General features: G+C 39.5%; 1 protein-coding gene across 1 annotated transcript in view; it reads right to left on the bottom strand.

Annotated features, from left to right (window-relative positions):
- Positions 1-6,367: 6,367 nt before the first annotated feature.
- AARS2 (alanyl-tRNA synthetase 2, mitochondrial) overlaps positions 6,368-22,925 on the bottom strand; it is a 31,002-nt gene continuing 14,444 nt past the window's right edge. The window contains 11 exon segments of the mRNA XM_070949955.1: positions 6,368-6,867; positions 9,289-9,399; positions 9,812-9,895; positions 12,187-12,297; positions 13,177-13,299; positions 15,177-15,285; positions 15,897-16,006; positions 17,373-17,510; positions 18,837-18,977; positions 20,970-21,083; positions 21,487-21,656. Of these exon segments, the coding sequence (XP_070806056.1) occupies positions 6,703-6,867; positions 9,289-9,399; positions 9,812-9,895; positions 12,187-12,297; positions 13,177-13,299; positions 15,177-15,285; positions 15,897-16,006; positions 17,373-17,510; positions 18,837-18,977; positions 20,970-21,083; positions 21,487-21,656 (1,376 nt within the window). The 3' untranslated portion in view covers positions 6,368-6,702.

The following is a 22,925-nucleotide window of genomic DNA, read 5'->3' as shown; positions in this document are numbered from 1 at the left end:
TTTTTTGCAGAAGCCAGAAATCATTGCATTTAGGATATTTGTGTTATTTATTCTTAAACATGAATGTTTTCTTTGTACATCAATAATATTGTTTCATTTAGTGGCAATATTTTAACTGAATATTTGTATCTCTTTCTGTAAGAGGAAATTCTTATTTATATGCCATTCTGCCTGCAGGATAAAGAAGCAGAAACCAAACACCTATATTCATGGCTCAAAAGAAAGAGGGTTACACAGGAAAGGGGGTAAAAAGAAGGTGGTTTCCAAATCTCCCACAGGGGTAGTTTCCAAATCTCCCAGCATAAGCAGTACAGACCAGGGAAGTAGGGAAAAATCACCAGTTCTTCAGGACTCACCCACCCCTCAAAATGTGCCAGATTTTCTTAGCAACCCAGTTATCTTAAATGTGTACAAAAAGGCAGCTTGTAAAATGCAGAATATAGATCTTCAGATGGTTTTAGGATTGCTACAGGAAATGGAGGCCTGCTTGGAAGACCCAGCAAACGAAAAACAAGTGAATTATGCAGTCAAATTTCTAGATATGTGGAACAAGCTGGGGGTTTTGAGATCCAGTATCCCCTTCCCCAAAGAACTGAAGAAAAGAATAAAGGAAGAAGTGGCCCAGGGAGAAATTACTGACATCACCTGGAATGAAATCCAGCTCTTATTACGTTCCCTGGTTGTTCCTACTTTTGAGCAGTTTTGGGATGAGATGAGTGAAGGGTTGAAGAAATATGGACTGGTGCCTTCTCAGATTCCAGAAGAACGCTGGTGCAAGCTGGAACCATTCCTAAATGTGATAGCTGGAAAAGTAGCTCTTAGGCATATAAGGAACAGGGAAGCACAAGATGCATCAGCAGCCACAGCAAAACCTACAAGGGAAGACAAAGACTCTTTTTGGCGGTCTCTGAAAGAGGCTGCAGAAGGCTGGCCCACTGTAGAGATGCTCCATTTCATTAAACACCTTCAGGTATATGGCACACCTGTGCTGGAGAGTGGTTTGCATTTTCTACTGGAAGTGCAGAAATTTAAAAATGCTCATCATGACTGGCCAGACATGACTCTTCTGAAGAAAAAGGTTCTTGTCATACGTGACTGTTTCCTTGCGTCTCAGATTGAGCCTCGGCTACAGGTAAGAGCTCACAATGTCAATGATATTTTTATTCCCCAGATGGAGTGGTCTATTTAACAGGTTGGTTGGTAAGAATTGATTAGTAAAAATACAGGGAAGCAAATTTAAAATAGTTTCTCTGTATTTTAGCTAATCATTTCTTACTACCAACCTGATGTACGTATAGGATTATCTCACTTCCATGTAAAAGTGCTCATACTATCTATGGCACGGGTGTCAAACTCGCGGCTTCACGTTGCCATTATGTGACGTTTCGCAACGTTTTTCCCATTCATGGAGCTGGGGTGGGCGTGGCCTACACGTGATGCATCTGGCCTGCGGGCCGCCAGTTTGACACCCCTGATCCATGGTAAAGGACAAATCGCCTTGATTACTACACTGTTGGTATTAAAGAGAAATAACCATGGATGGACATTATGATCTTTAAAACACTCTGCCAAATTTGCTGGCACAGAATATTTTCTTCATTTTCTCCAAAAGAAAATGAAATTCTCCAACAATTTCTCAAGAGCAGAGAATAGTACACCGATATAGAAAATGCTTCACTGGAAAATAGATTTCATCATATCTTCCTTGGTATTTAATTGAAACAGGGGAAGCCATCCTACAATTTAGTGTTGGCCTCAAAACAGATCTATTTACTAGACCTTTTAATGTTTGATATATTATAATATTTAACCGTTGCTTGCAGGCTGCTCTGAGTGGTTAAAGGAATGAAGGTAAAATATGGTACTTTTTACAAATAAATGGTAATCACATAAGTATCTGTGAAAGTAATTAGCATCACTGATATAGCCCAGGAGTCTGTACAAAGCCAAAAGGGACTAGGAGTCAAAACAATAGCACCAAAAATTTCAGAAATAATCTATCAAGATGCACTGAGAAGCCTAACAATCTAGCAGTCAGTATTCCTAGAATTGCCAAAGAAGCAATTCCAAAATAATGAAATGCCATCATCTACCTCCCATTAGCTAAATTTATTTCAGCTTCTTTTATCTAGAAAATGGCCTGGGTGATCATTTACTGCTGCCTTAGTAATTCTAGCAGTGAAACCAGGTTCCATTCCAACAGAGGTCAAAATTGCAGGAAAATATTAGGAGATCATACAGTTGACCTCCAAATAATTAGGTCTGTGTCTTACTGTGCGACTGGGGAGGAAAAGGAAAAAGGAGCTATAGTTCCAGGGATAATCTTGTCATGCAGAATGCTAAATGTCTGTGGCTTGCCCTTCAGGTGGCTGTAGATAATAAGAGGCTGGGCAGAGCTATCCGGGCAGCTGAGCAGGCCCTCCAGAAGGAGATTCCACCTCTAAGTTTATTTGACAGTCTGAAGGATTCAGTCTCCAGCATGCTAATGCCATATTGGGCTGCCTTTCAAAAACACTGGCTCAAGAGATCTGTGGCAAGTGCACAAAGAGTTCCAGGTAGGTCTGTTGTCATGTGGAAATTGAAGAAAAAACATAAATGCATAGCGATTGTGCTATCCCCTTTCTGAATAAACCATATTATGGTATGTTTAAATTAGAATTTGTCTCTCCATTTTCCTGCCACAACTAAAGCATCACATTAACCTTAAAATCCATAATCCTTGAATTATAGAAGCTAACATTCACTGCAAATCAGTGGGATACAGCTTTATCTGCAAGTAAGAATACACGTATATTTACATCCCCAACCAACATAACATCTATTTTCACCACAAGTATACCTTATAAACATATCCATAAATATGAACGACCAAAGAGACAATGCTGAACAATTCATTGGGGTGGCATTTAATTCTCACATATGCTTTATTTCTGTCATATGCTGCTCTATCCTGTATTAGCCCCCAGCTACATAAACATGCAAAGTATTACATAATTCAGGCCAATTCAATTTTCCGCGTACTTCCTCTAAATCAAGAAATGCTGTTCTGTCCCCAACCACACACACACACACACCAACAGACGTTCAAGAGTTAAAGACCAAACCAGCTGGCAAAATCCTTTTCCTTATGATAACGGAACTTGGCAACACCCTAGTGGCTGCCTGCCAAGAGTTTATTATTTACGAAGAGGAGAGATAACTTCTCCCCACTCCTGGTACATCAAAAGAAACAGCTCAATAATTACGGAGTCAATCAAGTCCAGAGATAATCCAGCAAAGTCTATAGCAAAAAGTCTGGCAATGCAGAATGGCGTGGAAGCTTTCAGCTTTGTTCGTCACAAGGTTTGACTGGCCGCCACGCTCCCTTTTATATCCTGTGGGGTGTGGTCCAGTGACTCAGCCTAATCTGAGTCACTGGACCACACCCAGAAAGGCATGCCTTTTCTTGTTGTGCGCGCTTATCTCTGCGACGCTGGCGTGGATCCAGCCAAGACTCATTACCCTCATCACTGTCCATCTGTGGCTGCGTGGACATGCTTGGCCCCGGCCCTATCTCTTGCCCTTCGGCGGACACCGAAGGCATTGCCAGAGAGGAGGGTCCTGGAGAAGGAGGCCTTGCCAACTCCTCTCCTTCACTCTCGAAGTCCTCTCCTGCCGATGACACAGGCTCAGGTAACGGAGCCACAACAAATGCCCAGTAAACTTGCTTATATTTAAATTTCTCAATAACCTATCAAAGAGCAAAAATCTAGTTTCCACATTCCTTGTACAGGATATTGTACTTTCCAACTTTTATCCATTATCACTTCCTTTTAGTGTTTCCATCAGCATTCTGATGATACATTTCAGGTCCCTTCAATGAAACTTGGTGCAACATGGGTACAATACTTTCCATGTAGGTTTAAAAAAAAAAGCTTTGTAACTGATATTTTTATTTTCTCTAGTGCTGAGAAATCAGCTGCTGCTGCAGAAGAGACAGGCCAGGCTCAATGAATCGCCATGCTCTCTTCGGCTGCCACCACTCCAGCAGCCCAAAGACGGCAATGGAAGCAAGTTGCAGGATGGTATTATATACTCTTTCTCAGTCAGTGAAGGCCTTACAGTACAGGTGTGTCTGTGGCATTGTACTCTTTGCTCCTACATAGAATTAAATAATTTAGAATCTGTGGTGGTGGTGCTGCTGGAGCTTTAAAACAGGTTTATTTAAAGTATTTGTATAGCCGTCTATCTTATATCAATTTCTGGCTGACATAAGGTTATGGAATGTATAACCTCTAAAGTTGTTGGATTCCAACTCCCATAAAATACTAGGTCAGAGATTATGAAAGTAGTAGTGTTATCACATCTAAGGAACAGGGTTTTCTCATTACTAAAGTGCTTTGAGCCGAGGTGGCGCAGTGGTTAGAGTGCAGCACTGCAGGCTACTTCAGCTGACTGCTAGTTGCAGTTTGGCAGTTCAAATCTCACCGGCTCAAGGTTGACTCAGCCTTCCATCCTTTCGAGGTTGGTAAAATGAGGACCCAGATTGTTGGGGGCAAAATGCTGACTCTGTAAAATCGCTTAGAGAGGGCTGTAAAGCACTATGAAGTGGTATATAAGTCTAAGTGCTATTGCTATTGCTATTTGAGCATTGCATTTTCTCTAATACTTGGCAAGAAATGATTTCCTGGGCAGTGTTCAAAGTACTGCTTGTCTAAAATAAAACTATTAAGTGCATCATTGGAAAAAATTCCACGGAAATGGCTAGGTACTATGGAAAAAGTACTAGCAAATTGAAGAAGAATCCAAATTAACATATGTTCCTCTACTGATAATTACATTTTTTATTTTACCTGTAGGCAGCAAAACATTTGTTTGTTAATAGACCAATTATATTGTACATACCACTATTATTTAGTCAAGAAGTTGTTATTATTATTAGATTTCATGAAAGTCCTTAAAAAAGTGTGAAATAATATACTTTAAAAATGATACAAAGGATTTGTAATGTTAATAGTAATTTATTGAAATTCTGGGCCATGGTTCAATTGAGAAATCAGTAAAACACTACTGACACACTGTTTAGCTGGAACATAAATAAAGAATGTGGCTAAACTAGCATTTTGGCTTATAAATGTGCATCTGAAGTGGTGCACATGAGACATTTCGTTACAAGATGGGCAGCAAATAAATTCAATAAATACTACTAAATAATACTGACATGATAAGACACAGCTTTTATGTGAAAATTGTTTTCTTTTTGAATAGTATCATATTGATGACACTGATGGAAGATTACACTAATGCAAACATTTTTTTTTCTGCTTCTCAGAATCCAAACAAAGACATCCTGAACATTAGCTCTGCTGTTTTCAGAAGCATGAACAAACCCAATGGGTTTGAGTTTCCTTCCCTTCCAATGCACCAGTGCTGATTGAAGTAAGGAAGAAAGATGCCTTCATATAGTTCCCAAGGCTCGACACTGTAAAACATTCCATATGTTTGCTAGTTAATCGTGTATTGGGACAGTGCTTGACTGCAATTAAGAACACACACACATGTATGTATTTTCCTTCTCTGTTGTTGATAGGGGTGATTTAACAGAAATGTACCATTTAGTTAAGAAAACTCAAAATCCTCTGATTGCCAAAGTATCATCAGGAACACTTTTAGGAAGATCGGAATCTGAAAATAAGAGGTTGTGCTTTTTCCAGGAACGATTCATTAGCTCCCATTATGAATTTCCAGCAACAGTCTTTTCTTATAAAAAACATTTCATGGCGAGGCCCTGAGTCTATGGGAAAGTCTCAGCTGATACTTTCCATCAAATGACAAGAGAGTAGTTCTGCAATTATGGCTTTAAAGGGTCTCGTACTGTGAGACTTCATGAAAGGTGAGCTCAAATTTGCTATTTTTGTTCATTGGTTGGTCTGCTACAAGTGTTTTTCTGAAAGCCACAAGTTCTCCACCCTCTGTTTCCAAAAAATTATTGCAAGCTTAACAAATGGTCTTGATTTCGGAGCAATATAAAAAGGATAAGGATCGGATAAAAAATTGAGTTGAAAAAAAGTGGTAAATGTGACCTATTTAAAATTAATCCAGGCATGATTAGCAAACCCTGGGAGATGATTACAAACAAGTAGATGATAAATCTGGATATAAAAAGTTCAGAGTTGTTTGCACCAGAATTATTATTTGTGTGAAGTGCTTTAAACAGCAAAAGCTCCCTTCGAAGTAATTCTTATTTGCAAAATTTGTACAACCAGCCAGAGAAAGGCTAGATAGCATACTTGCCTGGAAATAATTTGTTCCATTGCATAGTCAGGAAAATGGTTCCAATGAGACAGCATACTAACTTATTGTTCTATTGAATAAAAAAAACATGATCTTGTAGCCAACCAACTTATATCTTTTATTGTCAAAGAAATATAGTTATTTCTTTCTTAGCAGCTATTCTGAGAGGTTGATTATATTTACCTGTATGGTTGACTTGCCTTGTCCTTACATGACTGGTCAAAGGACAATCTTTGTTGTTCCTCTTAATATCATGTGCAAATTGTATTTCATGAAAGAAGTTATTTATATACATTGGCTAGCCAAAGCAGCTCATTCTACCAGTCCAATAATCCAGAAGAATCCGAAGGGTTGCAGGACCATAATGTACAAAGCTCATTAGGATTCACAGTCATTCAAGCGAACATCCAAATTCCTCACAACCAAGCATCAAAATACATTCTTTGCATATTCCCGGGCTGCTGCCAGTACCATCTGTACATCATTGGTCTTCGCCATGCCTTTCGCTACAACTCCAGAACCTTCTGCTTTGCCTCCCATTTGAGTACAAACAGCGAGAGCCCAGTCAGCTGCAGAAGCCTTTGATAATGAACTCTGAGAAGGGGAACAAATTAATAGAACATAGATGAACTGCCAAGAATGAAGACCGGGTTTTTGCTCTGCAGCAGGTAATTGAGAAATGTATTCATGAGAAAAAAGAACTGCACTGTGCATTAACTGATTTAGAGAAAGTGTATGGTAATATGAATAGTCCTGAATTATGGACTACATACTTTTGTATGTAGATGATATTTTGTGGTTAGTTGAGAGCCTACATGATTTCTCATGAATATTAGGTTGTATGAAGCAACAAGGAATAGAGTTGTGAAAATTAAGGTAATAAAAACCAAAATAGAGCTGTTAGTCAGGAATATGGAAAAATGGAGTGAATAATTGCAAATTATATCTACATGGTAAAAAAGTAGAGGAAGTAGATGTATGTGTGTGACTGGAAAACTAAGTACTTGGGCCAGTTACTCTCTCTCAGCCTTAGGCAGGATATAGATATATTAGGCAGGATATATAGGATCTATCTATCTATTTATAGTATTTATAGAGAGACGGCAGCTCCGATCATGCTTTCCTCGCATAAACACAAAGCCGAAGGAACCAGCCTGAAGATGATGAGTGGGACCTTGTCAAAACATCACCAAGATACTCTCAATCTTACATGGGAAAAGACCCAAATACACCAAAACTTGCCTGCCTATCTATCTATCTATCTATCTATCTATCTATCTATCTATCTATCTATCATCTATCTATCCATCCATCCTGCCTAGTCTATACTGTATATCCTGCTTATATCTATATATAGATAGGAGGAGGGGGGAGAGAGAGATTAGGCAGAGAAAGATATAGATATAGGTTTGCCATTGTCTCCTTTCTAGGGCTGAGAGAGAGTAACTGGCCCAAGAGCTTAGTCTCCTATTTTCCAGCTTGGTGCCTTAGCCACTACATCAATCTGGCTGTCTGAATTTGTATACTTTACTAGTATGTTAATTAATCTGAGAAATGGAAGGAGAAATTTTAAGATTAGAAAATATTGGTAGAAAGGCTATTGGTAGTATGTGGTCTGTGGCAAGAAAATATTGTTGAATTAAATGGAGACTGTGCATACAAAAACCACTTTTGTCCATTTTGTTATATAGAAATGACAACAATTTGACAATTTGCAATCTTTGTTACACAATAAGAGAAATCAAGAATGGACTGATTTAAGGTAGCTTATGTCCACATTTGGGAACAGAATTTCTGTCACTAACTGATGAGGTAATTGAATCACACTTGATTTTATTATGGTATTATTTTGCCATGGTTATTAATCGTGGGGTCATTAAGCAAATTCGACTTTCCCCATAGACTTTGTTGGGAGCCCCCTAGGAAGGCCACAAATGATCATGTGACTCTGGGATGCTGCAATCTTCGTAAATGCATGCTAATTGCCAAATGCATGAATTTGATCATGTGATCGCAGGGACGCTGTGACTGTCATAAGTTGCTTTTTTCAGCACTGTTGTACCTTTGAACATTGTTAAACAAATGGTAATAAATCAAGGACTATTGGAATATAAAGGCAATTTAATTAATCACTAAGAGAAAAAAACCCTGATATAAATCAACTACCACTTATATTTTTTCACATATTAGTGTGTTCAAAGATCAGATTTCACATATTTCTGAAAGAAGTACAAATTGATAACTAAAATATTGTAAATTAATATGATTGTTTAGAAGAGGACATTCTTTGGATAATATATTTTAGATGAGAAGCTATTTAAGAAATAATTCATTACTTATAGTTGCAATGACAGCATATTGAGAGTGCCCACCATTCCTGTAATATCAGTCATTTCTTCTGATCATTTTTCCTTATGTTAGCCCTGCCTTAATTAGCATCTTCGACTTGTTTGGCCAAATTCCATCACCATGTAAGTGAAAAACAACAATAATCTCCAACATGTGATTTCCTACCTGTAACTAAAAATGAAAGTCTGAAATGTTTGTCTACCATATAACCTAGTATATGAATGTTGCAGAGCCACTAATTCATTTTTATAAAATTGTTTAGGCATGATGGTGATGTAATTCTACTGTAAGGATGTTACTTTTTGTTCAAAAGAGAGAAAAATGTACTATTTTTACTGTGTCCAGCCAGGTCATTCAGCTGGCTTTGTGCCTATGGCAGGACTAGAACACACAGCCTCATGGTTTCTAACCTCCACACCAAACAAGCATTCTTATACTTTACTGGGGCCATTTAAAAATGGAATTCAAAATTTTCTTTTAATGTCATGATATTTACTGATGACCCTAATAATCAGTAAAAACCATGACGTTAAGAGAAAATTTTGAAAAAAATGTTCTAATGAAAAAACAAATTTTAAATTTTTTTCTCATTCAAAGAACATGAAGACTTTGCTTCTATCCTTTCAGAATAATGGAAACTGCAGAATCACAGGGAATCCCACCTACCTTGGATACCTGGCAAGCGCAAAACACCTGGCCGGTGGCTTGTGAGCTGAACAACATCACAGAAGCCCCTGGTACTTTGTTACACAGTTGATTGACCGCTTTCATCAAGATCTAGGACAGAATCAAGAGATAAAAAAAATAAAACTCCACCTTCAAAATATTACTTGTTTTAATCAAGGAATTTAAGAAGCAGAAGAAATCTTCAATATTTTAAATTGCATCATGTTATAAAGCAGTGCAATATATCCTGGACTGAGAAGGAGAAATGAACAACAGTTAGGTGCAAAAGGAAGATTTTCAGTTTACATAACTCTAGAATCGTAAAAGCAGGAGAAAACTCTAATCAGCAAAGGGTTCAGAACCAACCAGCTCACTCACACTATTTGAATAGTTCAGATGTGAGCCTTCCTCTGCTCTAAACTGCTTAACACTTGAGGAAGCCAGTTTAATCTGATGATTGCCAAAACAACTTCAGCATGGTATACTGGTTTCTAAGAGAAATCCACAGTTGGTTAAAACTCACAAAGGGTGACTCAGCAGGAATAATATCGATGATGACTGGCTCATTGGAATACTTTTTCAGCAAGCCTTGCACCTTCTCTGCAGCCTAGGAAAAGAATGCACAAAATGCATTAATAATGGTTGGATAACAGACATAAAATGTATACCAGAAGAGAGGTGATACAGACAATGAAATATCACAGTGGCACCTGTATTAATTACTTTAAAAATAGCAAATATAAAACAAACAGGAAACCCCACTGCAAGATCATAAGCCCTTGGACTATGTATGTGTAAAATAAAATAGTTGCTATAAAACATCCATGTTTTCTGATTTTTATATACATATACGTGTATGTATACATATGCAAATACATATAAAATTAACAGGAAGTTCCATATTACACCAGAATAGAGCAGTATAGTGCTCCAGTGATCTATTTCCTCACTAATATTTTTAAAGTCAGATAATTGTGGAACGCGCGTAGGTTTTTGCTTTACAAACGAATCATGAAATTAAGTATAAAAAAAAGGAGCCCTCATCTCTAAAATTGAGGATGCTTTATTAAAACAACAACAACTATTAAACTGTTCTTGAGTTCTTGTTTTGTTTCTCACAAAACTATCACAAGCTGAATCCTGATAACCAGGCTCAGAATTCGTTCTATTAGGTTACTCACCTTTCCTCACAACAAGTATCTCGCAGTTCGTGTTGGCAGGGGGGCAGAGGTCGACCTTGAGGCCTCTCATTTGTGGGGTGCCTCAGGGGTCGGTCCTCTCGTCCCTTCTGTTCAACATTTATGTGAAGCCGCTGGGTGAGATCATCCATGGCTTTGGGGTGAAGTACCATCAGTACGCTGATGACACCCAGCTGTACATCTCCACCCCAGGCCACCCCAACGATGCCCTTGAAGTGATGGCCCAGTGCCTGGAGGCTGTGCGGATCTGGATGGGGAGGAACAGGCTCAAGCTCAATCCTTCCAAGACTGAGTGGCTGTGGCTCCCGGCATCCTGATATAGTCAGTTGACTCCATCACTGACTATTGGGGGTGAGTCTTTGGCCTCCGCGGAGAGGGCACGCAATCTGGGAGTCCTCCTGGATACGCAGCTGTCCTTGGAGGAACATCTGATGGCTGTAGCCAAGGGGACCTTCTGTCAGGTTTGCCTGATTCGCCAGTTGCGGCCCTTGTGATCGGGATTCCCTGTGCACAGTCACTCATGCCCTCGTCACCTCGCGCCTGGACTACTGCAACGCTCTCTACATGGGGCTCCCCTTGAGGAGCACCCGGAGGCTCCAACTGGTCCAGAATGCGGCCGCGCAGGTAATTACAGGAGCCGCCTGGCGCTCCCACATAACACCGCTCCTGTGTGAGCTGCACTGGTTCCCAGTGGTCTTCCGGGTGCGCTTCAAGGTGTTGGTTACCATCTTTAAAGCGCTCCATGGCATAGGACCTAGTTATCTTTGAGACCGCCTGCTGCTACCGATGGCCTCCCACGACCTGTGCGCTCCCACAGAGAGGGCCTCCTCGAGGTGCCATCAGCCAAACAATGTAGGCTGGTGACCCCCAGGGGAAGGGCCTTCTCTGTGGGGGCACCTACCCTCTGGAATCAGCTGCCCCCAGAGATAAGGAGAATCCAAGACCTCGGTGCCTTCCACCGTGCCCTTAAAACTTTCTTTTTTCAGCAAGCCGGGCTGGCTTAACATATTTTTTAACATATTTTTAATTTTTAATTGGTTATCTTAAATTGGGGCCAAATTAATATATATCCTTTTAATTGTTTTTTAATGTTTGTATTGTGTTTTTATCTGGCTGTACACCGCCCTGACTCCCTCGGGAGAAGGTGCGGTATATAAATTTGAAATAAAATAAAATAAAAAATAAAAAATAAATCTCATCAACATTTTTTCCTTCTGTTTCTATTTAGCAGCTGAAGCTACCTATTGGTTAACTGCAAGTCTCAGAAGTTCCAGCCAACATAACCAATTTGAATTCTGCCATGGATTTTCTCTTGGATCAGTCCTCTTAGTTATTCAAAGTATATGACAGTTTATATATCATGGAAGGATGTGGCTTCATTTGGGAACGGTGCCACTTACTACACTTCTTTATATATTCATTTATTAAAAATATATTTCTATAAATAATAATAATAACCTTTATTGTCATTGCATAACATGTGTACATATATGTAATTAATTACAATATTTGTCATTCTGAAGTCAACAACATAAACCTCCAGCTCAGAATTTGTCACAATTGGGTTTAACAGTCATTCAGTTTTTATTGAGCATAATAGGTCCCATAGTTAATTATGGCTCTTTGCTAATTTAAATTTTTGTAGCTTGCTATGAAATTCTGTCATGCCTGCGAAAATGAAGAATTGCTAGATTCTTACCAGTCTGATTTCCATTTTCCTATGGGCATTGTTGGCTGCTTGCTGCAGTGTTTTGAGAGTTGCCTGCAATTTCCTTTTCTGCCATGGACGCATCTTTGTAGTATCCACCCTCTGTAAAACAAAGCAATTCCATTATGCCTTTCCATTTCTTAGATTCTTTTTCAGATGGGAGAAAGAAAGAATTTTCCAGCAATGCAACTGAAGGCAGAAGATTTTCATTTTTTAAATTCTGTAGTTAAAAGGACAGAATTTGTTTGAGTGAGTGAACCCTAATTTTACTCTTAAACAGACATTTTGGCATGATGTACATTTATATATAAAAAAATCTTTAGTGGGTCCTAGAAAGCTGTCAGCTGTTTGTATCAAGAGTTCCCGCATGCTGGTCCATGCATATGTTACTGGCCAGACATTTTACTGAAATAAAAGGAAGGGAAATAGGATGATGGTCAGTTAGAGAGAAAAATGAAGCCCTTCAAGCAGGTTAGCAATAGCAATAACATTTACACTTATATTCCGCCTCATAGCACTTTATAGCATTCTGGGCAATTTACAATGTAAGTGTTATTTGATTACCCCCAACAATGTGAGTCCTCATTTTACTGACCTTGGAAGGATGGAAAGTTGAGTCAACCTAGAACCCTGTCAAGATTGAACTTCAGGCTGTGGGCAGAATTTGCCTGCAGTGCTGCACTTTAACTACTGCACCACCAAGGCTCTTCCAGGTTAATGGCATGTATATCTATCTATGTTGAACATATTGACCTTGGAGGGGGGGTGGGAGGCCAATTTTCAGTACACATTTAAATTATCAAAGAATCCAGACCTAAAATAAGATATCCTACCCTCAAATAATATACTAATATTTCCATTCATTCAACAAGTATCAGATAATATAAGCTTACTTGACGACTATTAAAGTGAGAATAAGGTCATGTGACAGTATTATAAATTCATTATAAATGAATTCTTCTGAAGGCAGGCACTACTCACATCAGTCAGTTGACCAACTTCCTTGGAGATTTGCCATGTTTCATTAACGGAGGCTCCTCCCAATTTCACTCGGGTAGCAAGTGAATCCACTTCTTTGGCCAAGAACTGGCCAATATCCTGAGCCTATAAAAACAGAGGTACTGTATCAATGGTGCTTTATCTGTTCGCTGGACCCCTGGAAAAAGGGCTGCTGTTCAGGAGAGCATAAAATGGGTTGCTAGTGATGAGAAAAAAGCTAGAAATCTCATTAACAGTTAAGATGCATTCTAAGGAGAGAGGGAGTGAAATTAATGAGAGGAGGAAAGGAGATTTCTCTCAGAGGCATGTATGTTGGTGGGGCAGTTATAGTGAAACTAAAGTAAGCACTTGTGCAGACTAAAAGCCTCAGGAGTTCTGGATAAAGTTGAATGAGAGAGATGGCAACTGAAGAAAAGAGTTTTTGTTATTAAAAGCTACTGTCTTGCCTAATTTCTACCATCTCTTATATAAAAATCTACCGTATGACACAGACAAAAGGGGCAGAACAGAAGGTGTTCCTTGTGTACAGCTCCACTTCATGTGTATTTTGTCCTTCCTCTGCTTAAGTATGGAGAAAGACAAAGCATGGGCAAAGTGGAGAGGAACTGATCCTAGCAATTATTCTATCTGCATAGAATGGTTATGATATTAATATCGTATTAAGAAATCTTATTCCATCTCAAATTTGAAACAAATCTAGTTAGATTTCTCCAACACCAATTGCCGGTTTCCCAGTAGATTAAAAAGAGAGCAGCAGAGGACAAATCAAATCAGGTCATGGATGTGGACAGTTTAATTAGTTCAACCGCAATATTGCTACCTGGAATTGGGTTGCATCTGCATATCATGCTGGTGCTTAACAAACTCTTTTGACTCCCTGTCCATTTTGTAACCCAATTCAAGATACTGGTTTATAACGTGGAACCTTTTCTAACTTGGAAAGAGACACCCAGAAGAATTGTCTGCCTACACACAGTATGTCCTACTTTGGCCTTTACATCTTCCTTTGATATGTGGGTGAAGTGTTGGGAAAAAGGCTACAACAAGCTATGGAAAGTTAGTTAAGAGATTTCTGGTAGTTTCCTTGATATTAGCTTTGATTGAATTGTGTGCCATCAAGTCAGTGCTGCCTATTAGCAATCACACAGAAATGGACCTTCTCAGGGATGATTTATGCTGAATCTGTTCTTCCAGTCTTCCAATTGTGCACCAATTGAGTCAATTCACCTTGCAATTCCACCCTTCTGCATTTGAAGAAAGAGAATGGAATTGGTGAGGGTTTGCAGAGAGGTCTCCTAGGTCAAATGCAGAGGCCTCAGGAGCAATTCTGGCTAAGGGGCTGGAGCACATTGCTCACCCTTGGGTTGAATTGAAGCACTCAGGCTAAGTCATTGTTAGATGTTATTTTAAATTGAACATATAAAAAACAGCAGAAAGAAAACAATTGTAAGATTGTTACACACCCACAACTTCTATTATCTATATGGAGGTCCCAGTGATCAGGTGGCAGGGTTTTCCCTTGCTTTAGTGTTCCCTGTTTCCAAATGGAATGACAGACCTTGACAGGAAAAAGGACTATGTGATGGAGATCAAGCTTGCTTAAGTGATTCTGAATTGCAGAATTTTAACAGAGGTGAAAAGGGAAGAGCATAGCATTTGCTTCCAGCATAAGACTGGAAGCAATAGGTGAGCAGATACTATGAACATTGGACAGGGTCTCCTCTCCAGACTATACAAATGTTTCAGATCAAAGGGAGACAAAAGGAGAAGAGCAAATCCTGGGGCCTGTTTAAACAGCATCTCCATCTTTGTAAAAGCCCTGTAGCTACCATGTTTCCCCAAAAATAAGACCTTGTCTTATATTTTTTTGAACCCTGAAATAAGCGGTTGGCCTTGTTGCCATGCGGTCAAAAGCCCTATTGGGATTATTATTAGGGGATGTCTTATTTTAGGGGAAACAGGGTATTTCACTGAGGTCTTACTTGTCTGGCTTGCTCTCCTGTCACTGCAACAATATGGCTGATTCCTTTAACCATCTGCCGCTCCGAGATGATGGTGAAATCTTGTACGTCTCCTGTTTGCAGAAGGTGTCTGGAGAGGAGAGAAAGAGCAGCAAACAGGCTTTGTTTTTTGGAAGGAGTCAGAAATCCAAAACCCATCTCAGTACATATAAAATACTGGCTTGGTAAAAGCCTATTAAAGAAACCGTAAATGGCAGAGACAAGACAGCCTCCAATCTCCCCCTCATGTGAGCCATGGCTAAAAGAAGGGTATCTCCCAACTTCTAAAGCCAAACCATCCTACCAGATTTGGTCAATAAATAGTTCATCGGTGCTGAACTTCAAGTGCTGCCAATAAATAAATAACCAAAAAAAACCAAAAACTGAAACCTGTATTTTGACACTATTTTTAAACTACCAGTCTCTTTGGCAATAAATTACAATGTATCATTTTATATTGCTAATGAAGGTTCCCCAGGTAACAGTCTCACTGCCAAAATGCACGACGGAGCTGCCAACTAAAACCCCTGGCAGTTTACAGTGAAGCAGAGAGTGCTGTGGCAGACTGCAGAAATTATGCAGACCTTGGTCTTCCCACTGAAACCGGGAAGCGGAATTTTCAAGGGAACCCACTTCACATGCACAATGTCAAGGCATGTGCAAAACATTTCAATTTAAAAGAAACAGGACAAAAATACTTACACTCCACAGCACAGCTCCACCGAGGTATTCATTGCATGCTTAGAATCCTCAGCCAAGACTTTTTCAACCGGGATACCTACTGACACTACACGAACCAGATCGGGATACACCTGAAAGGTTTCAGAGAAGACTACATGACATGGCAATTGTTGGCTGTGCAAGTGGCGAGTACAACTATTACGTGGACGTAATTATGTGGAAGATGGCAGCACCCTTGAGAACGTGCCGAAGACCAATCTGTGGGAAGGTCTGCACGCACTATCTCCACTCATTTACCCACGTTTCTTAAAGGTGACAGTATAGCAGCACAATCCAAGCCCTGCCACCTTTGTTTGTGTCAGCATCACATGCATATACAAAGGGACAGGGCTTAGATCATGTGATATGACCACTAACGCTCCTGAACAATTGCTGCTGAATGGGAAAGATATTACTAGCAAGTGGAAAATGGTTGAACCTGATATATTTTCAATAACAGCCAAATGCTTGGCTACCAGTTTCTGAGATTCTCAAATTCCATAAATTTCAAAGGTTCCATTTTTCAGAATGCTCAGTATTTTGTGGCTGGGAACTAAACCAAAGAGGAAAGGAACAAGTATTAGATGGAAATGGGATTCCGAAGCAGGAACCAGGTAGCGGAAATATAGAGAAAGCATAAATAACTATACACAATACTGGCTAAAAAATTTCAGATTTTTTAATTCTAATATTCTTTGAAATTTAACCAATTATATTTTGCAGCACTTATGCTCCCTAAGGCCCATTTGGGAGTGATAGACTAAGAGACATAGAGGGGTCACACATACTTCTCCAAACTTTGCATAAGAAGAGAATGAATGCATTTAGCTGAAAACAGTTACAGGCATGACATAAATGGGAATTCTGCATAACTGGAAGTCTTGATCATGCAGGGAATATAACTTCAGATGAATATGATTATATTCTCTGTACAAATCTAGTTCAATCGTTGAGGAGCATGATATAATGCTCTAAAATGTATTCCATGTTTTTCTAGGGTTTTTATTAACATTTTCTTTCAAATGTACCAAAAAATTAATCACACACATTCACGGACACATCCTTTGATCTATCCATCCTGAGATAAAAAAGCCCTGTTAAATTAGAGATAAAAACCATCCAACAGTTCTTTATAGGTCAGAATTTTAATTTCAAAGGATCATGTTGTATATAATCCACAGTATAATTTAGTAAAAAGTTCTTGGAAAAATTATATGCATCAAAATGCAAAACAAATGGGGAAGAGTCATTTTTTAATTTTGGACTCACTTTTAAAATGCATAATATTTATAATTGTTAGACATTTTGATTAAAAATACATTCAAGAACATAAATATTTACTCAGAAATGACTCCAAATGTCTCCAGGACAAAATGCCTACCCTGGCTGAGGTCACTTTTGATCTGTTTTTAGCTATTTAAGACTTTTTGCTTTAGTCAATGCCATCCCTCAAATTACCATATCCAGTTTCCGGAGTCCTAGAACATCACTGGTCTGATTGAGGGGAACTTTTCCTGTATAGACAGTTTCATTCCTTTTGATCATCTCTTGGACCACACTTTCTACCTCTTGCAGATTCTCTGTTTTTATGGGAACCTGATGAAGAAAAATATACTCCATCAGAAAGATGCAGTATTACACAGCATGAAAATTAATGTATTGTAGAATCCAAAAGAGTGGATGATTAATTTCCAAGATTTAGTTTCAGGTGTTAACACTTGCTAGATTTTTTAAGCCTCAGAGTTCTCATCTAAAAACCAGAATCAATAGTTGGCCCCCGCAAAACCTCTCTTTCCGGTTCCCAATTCTCTGCGTCTCATTGGCCATCTTCCAAGCCACTCTACTCATCCCATCTCTGTCAGTTCACAGGAATGTCCCCCTCCCATCCCAACTCCGTGGAGACAGTTCTTCAGGGGAATTAAGTAGGTGAAAGTTCAAGCCTCTCCTCTCCTTCGTTATGGTAGCTTGGAAGCTGACACAAACTATATATAAGATTTGTTTGCCCTTTGTTTGAATTTGTAGACAAATTCTGTGTAAGAGAATGCTAACAAAACTTTCATTATTAGGATTTTAGTGTGAAAACACCAAGTATTCAAAATAGCAATTAGGATTAGATGGCAATTGATGGGTTGTCTTGTGCATGTTACACATTAAGACATTAAATGCTCCAAAACTAAATTGCCTACATCACTCCTCCTCCATTTATACATTGAATTTGAAGCTGCGTAGCACACAATTCCCTCCAACTGTTAATTTAGGGCCTTTCCTCAATGCTGGGTGCTACCCATCCTTGAACTGGCAAAAACCTGTATTACAAGACATTTGCTCTTCCCATTGCAGATCCTATCTCTCCTTTATTGTCTATATCAAATTACTCATTAACCAAATTTTCCTCCATGGTAAAGAATGACAAAATCCATCAGAATTTATATGCCCTGTGGCAACCCTTAGTCAGTGTTGGAGGAATAAGGAGAATACTTGTGGCGAGATGGCCAGCAAACAAATTTATTAAATAAAAATACTGTTTCAATACCATGATTGCTAACAATGACGGAAGTCCAAAGGCTGTTGTACTCATATGCTAGGACAGCGATCCCCAACCTTTTCAGCTTGGTGGACCAGTGGGGAGAGGGGATTGTTCCATGTGAGTGGCAGGTGTGTGCACGTATGCAGCTCCATCTGCACGAGCAGCGGACATGTGCACCCACTGCTCACACAAATGGAGCTTTGGGTGCTCTCACTCGCCCACCCGCCACTTCCACAGCCTGGTTCTGAATGGGCCACGGCCCCAGGGTTGGCGACCCGTGTTAGGGGACAAGATAGTAGGTGTTGAACTAACTTTTGCAGCTCATCTCTAGATGTGTTCCAAGTTTTCTTATCCTCCCTGCTCTAAATGTGGAGTACTTTGGGGATACCAGGCACCTTGGTGTTGACAAAAAATCGCAGATGCTCAGCAGTCACACTGGATCCCTGTTGTTCTGTGCAGTCTCCCAAGACTTGGCGGAGTGCAAAATTTAACAAGTGGGTAGCTGTGTGGTTCCTCATGGAAGCTAGCCTCTGGGCCTGAAAACAAAAGCAATGAACTGGATAAGGGGGTGCTGGTATTGCAAAACATTATAATAAAGCCGAACATATCAGCAATGAAAAATAAAGAGTTTTTAATGCATAATGAAATAATTTTGAACACATGACTGTATATACAAAGCCATGCTGATTCTTATTTTACCTACCAAAGCACCAACTATACTGTCTAGGAATGTTCGCAGCAGAGGTTTTTTTTTTGTTTTGTTTTTTTGTTATTCGATATCTATTTCCTCTGGAGATACCACAGACTGAAATAAATTAAGTGTACAATTTCTGCGTTTATAACTTCTATAGCCCTTCCTTCACTAATGTTCTTGAATTAACTAGTCAAGAACTTCTGGCCCTACAGATGTTGCTGAACAAGAAGCCCTAGCAGTTCCAATTAAAGGGCAATGAAGGATGCTGAAACTGATAGTTCAGCAATATCTGAAGACCCCCAGGTTACCTTTAATTAATACCCAAAGAAACATACTTGTTTGTCAGTTCTTTGAGGTAGGGCGAGGTCAAGAAACAGACACTGCAAAATTCCAGGAATGCTACTCTAGTATAGGGCATAATGACAGAATCTTGAAAGCCTACACTATTAATTTGGGTCTGTCTGTTTGTCCTGTACCAAACAGAATCAATGCATGATTATTTTTTAGTTTCTATGCCCTTCACCTTCTCAGGAATGAATTGCCGTTTCTCCTCCCTTAACAGGCTCATCCATTCCTTCACCAAGGCCATCTCTACGTTCTTTTAGACTGTGTGTACTAGAACACCAACTTCATAGCTGTTCTTTTTGTCCAAAAGTGACTGTGCATTATTCTTATATAAATTCTTCCGATATCAGAAGGTCACCATACTTGTTTTCTAAGATATTCACTGCAGGATAGTGTTTAAACTCCTTGATACTCCAAATACTGCTTCTAATAATTAAACAATTATTACATAATTTGCTAAGGTCTCTCAAAGAACTGCCTAAGCAGCCAAAATGATGGAATTTGCCTTATTACTGTGGATTCCCTAATGCTTCTCAAATATGTCACCCATTGAAATAAGCGAGGCTAAGATATGCAAATAGAGATGGGTGACATATTTGAGAAGCATTAGGGAATCCACAGGGTTTTTTTTTCTCTCTATCTTGAATGTAAGACACTGTCTTGGGGCTCAGCTGCAACATCTGTATTTGTTAATCTTTGTGAATTGGTTGAAAGGAAAATAGTGTTAGTGTCAACCTGCAAAACGACTTCAGCTGAAGCCATTCTTTCTCATGCTTACTCCTGCTTTGTTTCTTGGTTGCCATTCACGGGAGGAGGGATGGGGGAGCTTAGGAATGTAGTGCCTCAGGTGCTAGTCAAAACATCTACCATGTTTCCCTGAAAATAAGACCCTGTCTTATATTTTTTTTTTTGAACCCTGAAATAAGCGCTTGGCCTTATTGCCATGCGCTCAAAAGCCTGATTGGGCTTATTATCAGGGGATGTCTTATTTTGGGGGAAAACAGGGTACCAGCCGGCGTGTGAATCAAGGTCATGTCAATGGACACCTGTTGGAGCTGAGTGGGAACCTCTGGCTGAATTGATTGGCCCATGTGATCTAAAAGACACAGGGTGTGTGGGGGGAAATTCTATTCTTTTAACTATCTCTAAGTGCTGGAACCCTTCAGAGCTAGTTTCACCTTTCTAAATGTACATATGATGTATTCAATAAAGGGCATCTTGAACCTGAGCAAACTGTCGAGAATCTTGACTGCCTTGAGTTCATTAGTTGGAAGGATGACAGTTAAGGCAAAATCAACAAAGGTAAAAACTAACATAGAATATTCTATATCTTAGGAATGTTCTTTGAAATGTTGGTTGTGTACAGGGTGCAATATATTTTCCTAACTTCCCACTGTTAGTATGGCAATATAAGCTGTTAATATGGCATGTTTATAAAGACACTGTTGAGCCAGGTGTTTTATGGGAATTGCCCAGCACAGATTGTTACCTCATCCACAAAGAGGTGTACTTGGTCCCCAACCTTCAGGGTTTCTGAAACGAAGACTTCATGGATTACATAGCCACCAAATACTTGTATTGATTCAACAGGGAAAAGTACATCCTCAAAAGTAGGAAAAAGACACAACTGTTAACATCGACACTTCATGATTTTGTGGAGCAGGTTCTTCTATTCTTCTACGGGACATTCAAATATCTTAGTTATTAACAAATGCTGTTTATCAATCAACTAAGCTCTTAAATTAACATTGGGAGAAGCACAGATTAAGATCAGTAGAGGTAAACCTTCGGCATTTAGTAAAAATACTACAATAGTCAGTTTTTCCCTTCCCTTTTGCTTATATTTGCTACAGTGAAAGACTGAAAGAGAAGCAAGAAGATGTGGATAAGGAATAAATTAGTGCTGTAGCTTGGAGACTGCAACCAAGATGGCGAATACATTTCAAGGAAGCTCATTCCCATAATCATCAGGGAATAATTTCAGTTCTGACTAGGAAAAAGCTTACCTGCTGTCTGCCATACATCATATAGCCTTGATCAGATGCCTGACCACCCTGCTCAGCGTAGAAGCAAGTCCTGTCTAGCAGGACCCCGCAGTGCTGTTTTCCTGAAACTTCCTCTTGAAGAGTCTGATCTCTATATAATGCTAAGACAGTGGCTTGGCATGGCTTGAACACTGCAAAGAGCAAGAAAAAGTCATAGACTCCATTTCTATAAGATGGCCTATTCAGTGGAGCCACCTCCACTGAATAGGCCATCAAGACAAGACAATAGGCCATCAAGACAAGACAATCAGCCAATCATGTAGCACTGGTCTGACCAATGCTCATCTAAATTATTTCAAGTATTTTGGATAGTCACAGGGCACCTGTACTCGCAGTATCCAAGAACACAAACATATTAAAATGATATTGTTATATATGGGAGTAGTTCCTTCTATATGGGCAAACCCTGGGAGATAGGGGAGGACAGGGGGCCCTGGCATGCTGTGGTCCATGGGGTCTTGAACAGTCAAACACGACTTAGCAACTGAACAGCAACAGAGCCTTCCCATGAAAGATTTTGCCAGCTTGTGTAATGTACTGCTGGAGGCTTAACAAAAATTTGCAGCTTCCACCAAATAGTTGAAATTGGGTATGTGAAAAATCTAAGAAGTACAAAGATTAATGGTTGTGGAGATACCATTCACAGTTCCCCACATGACAAGGATACATTACTGGCTTTAACTGCATTAAATGGATTTAAATATGTATCCATTCAATGCATGTGCTATGATAGATTTTCTTCCATCAAGTTCAATTCCCCAGCTCCAAATTCAGGAGAGCTAAACTCTCATTGCATTACAAAAGAGGACAGCATATAGGAAAACTTGGGGATTAGACAAATTTGGGGATTACTGGATTATTTAGCCTAATTAGTCTATTATTTAGATTATTTAGTCTATTCTGGCTGGCAATACTTCTTCAAGGTTTCTACTGTTATGAATGATTTAGTGACATCATGGAACTTGCTGCAAGTTGCTAAAAATAGGCTTCTTTCCTACACTGGAATCCAATTGTCTCATCCCTCCATCAGCCAACTCCCATGGTGATTGGTGAATAAGGCCCGATTGAAGATATTTTGTGGTTTAAGTAAAAGCCCAAAATGCATCTTCTCCTCTCTTCCCTCACAGAATCCTACGTGCAAAAAACAACATAGAGGAAGGAGGCTAATATTCTCCATGGTTTCCAAAGGCAACAAGTGGGATTTGGGTATATAGAGCTCACCTGGTTAGAGAGGAGGTGCTTCCTAATATGAGGAGTGAACAAAGCAGAGCCTCCTACTATCTTGGCATCAACTGCCGGAAGCCAGTACCAAAATATAGACTATGTGATTCTCTTGTATGAGGTTCACATAGCCTATTTCCATTTGGAGGCAGCCATTTGGAAGCAGGCAGGGCCTTCAG

This window comes from Pituophis catenifer, unplaced genomic scaffold (assembly GCF_029215685.1).
Source record: "Pituophis catenifer annectens isolate HBS135680 unplaced genomic scaffold, rPitCat1.0.hap2 SCAF_1, whole genome shotgun sequence".
NCBI lineage: Eukaryota > Metazoa > Chordata > Lepidosauria > Squamata > Colubridae > Pituophis > Pituophis catenifer.
The sequence above is the reverse complement of the archived record's forward strand: the minus strand, read 5'-3'. Positions and strand labels throughout refer to the sequence as shown.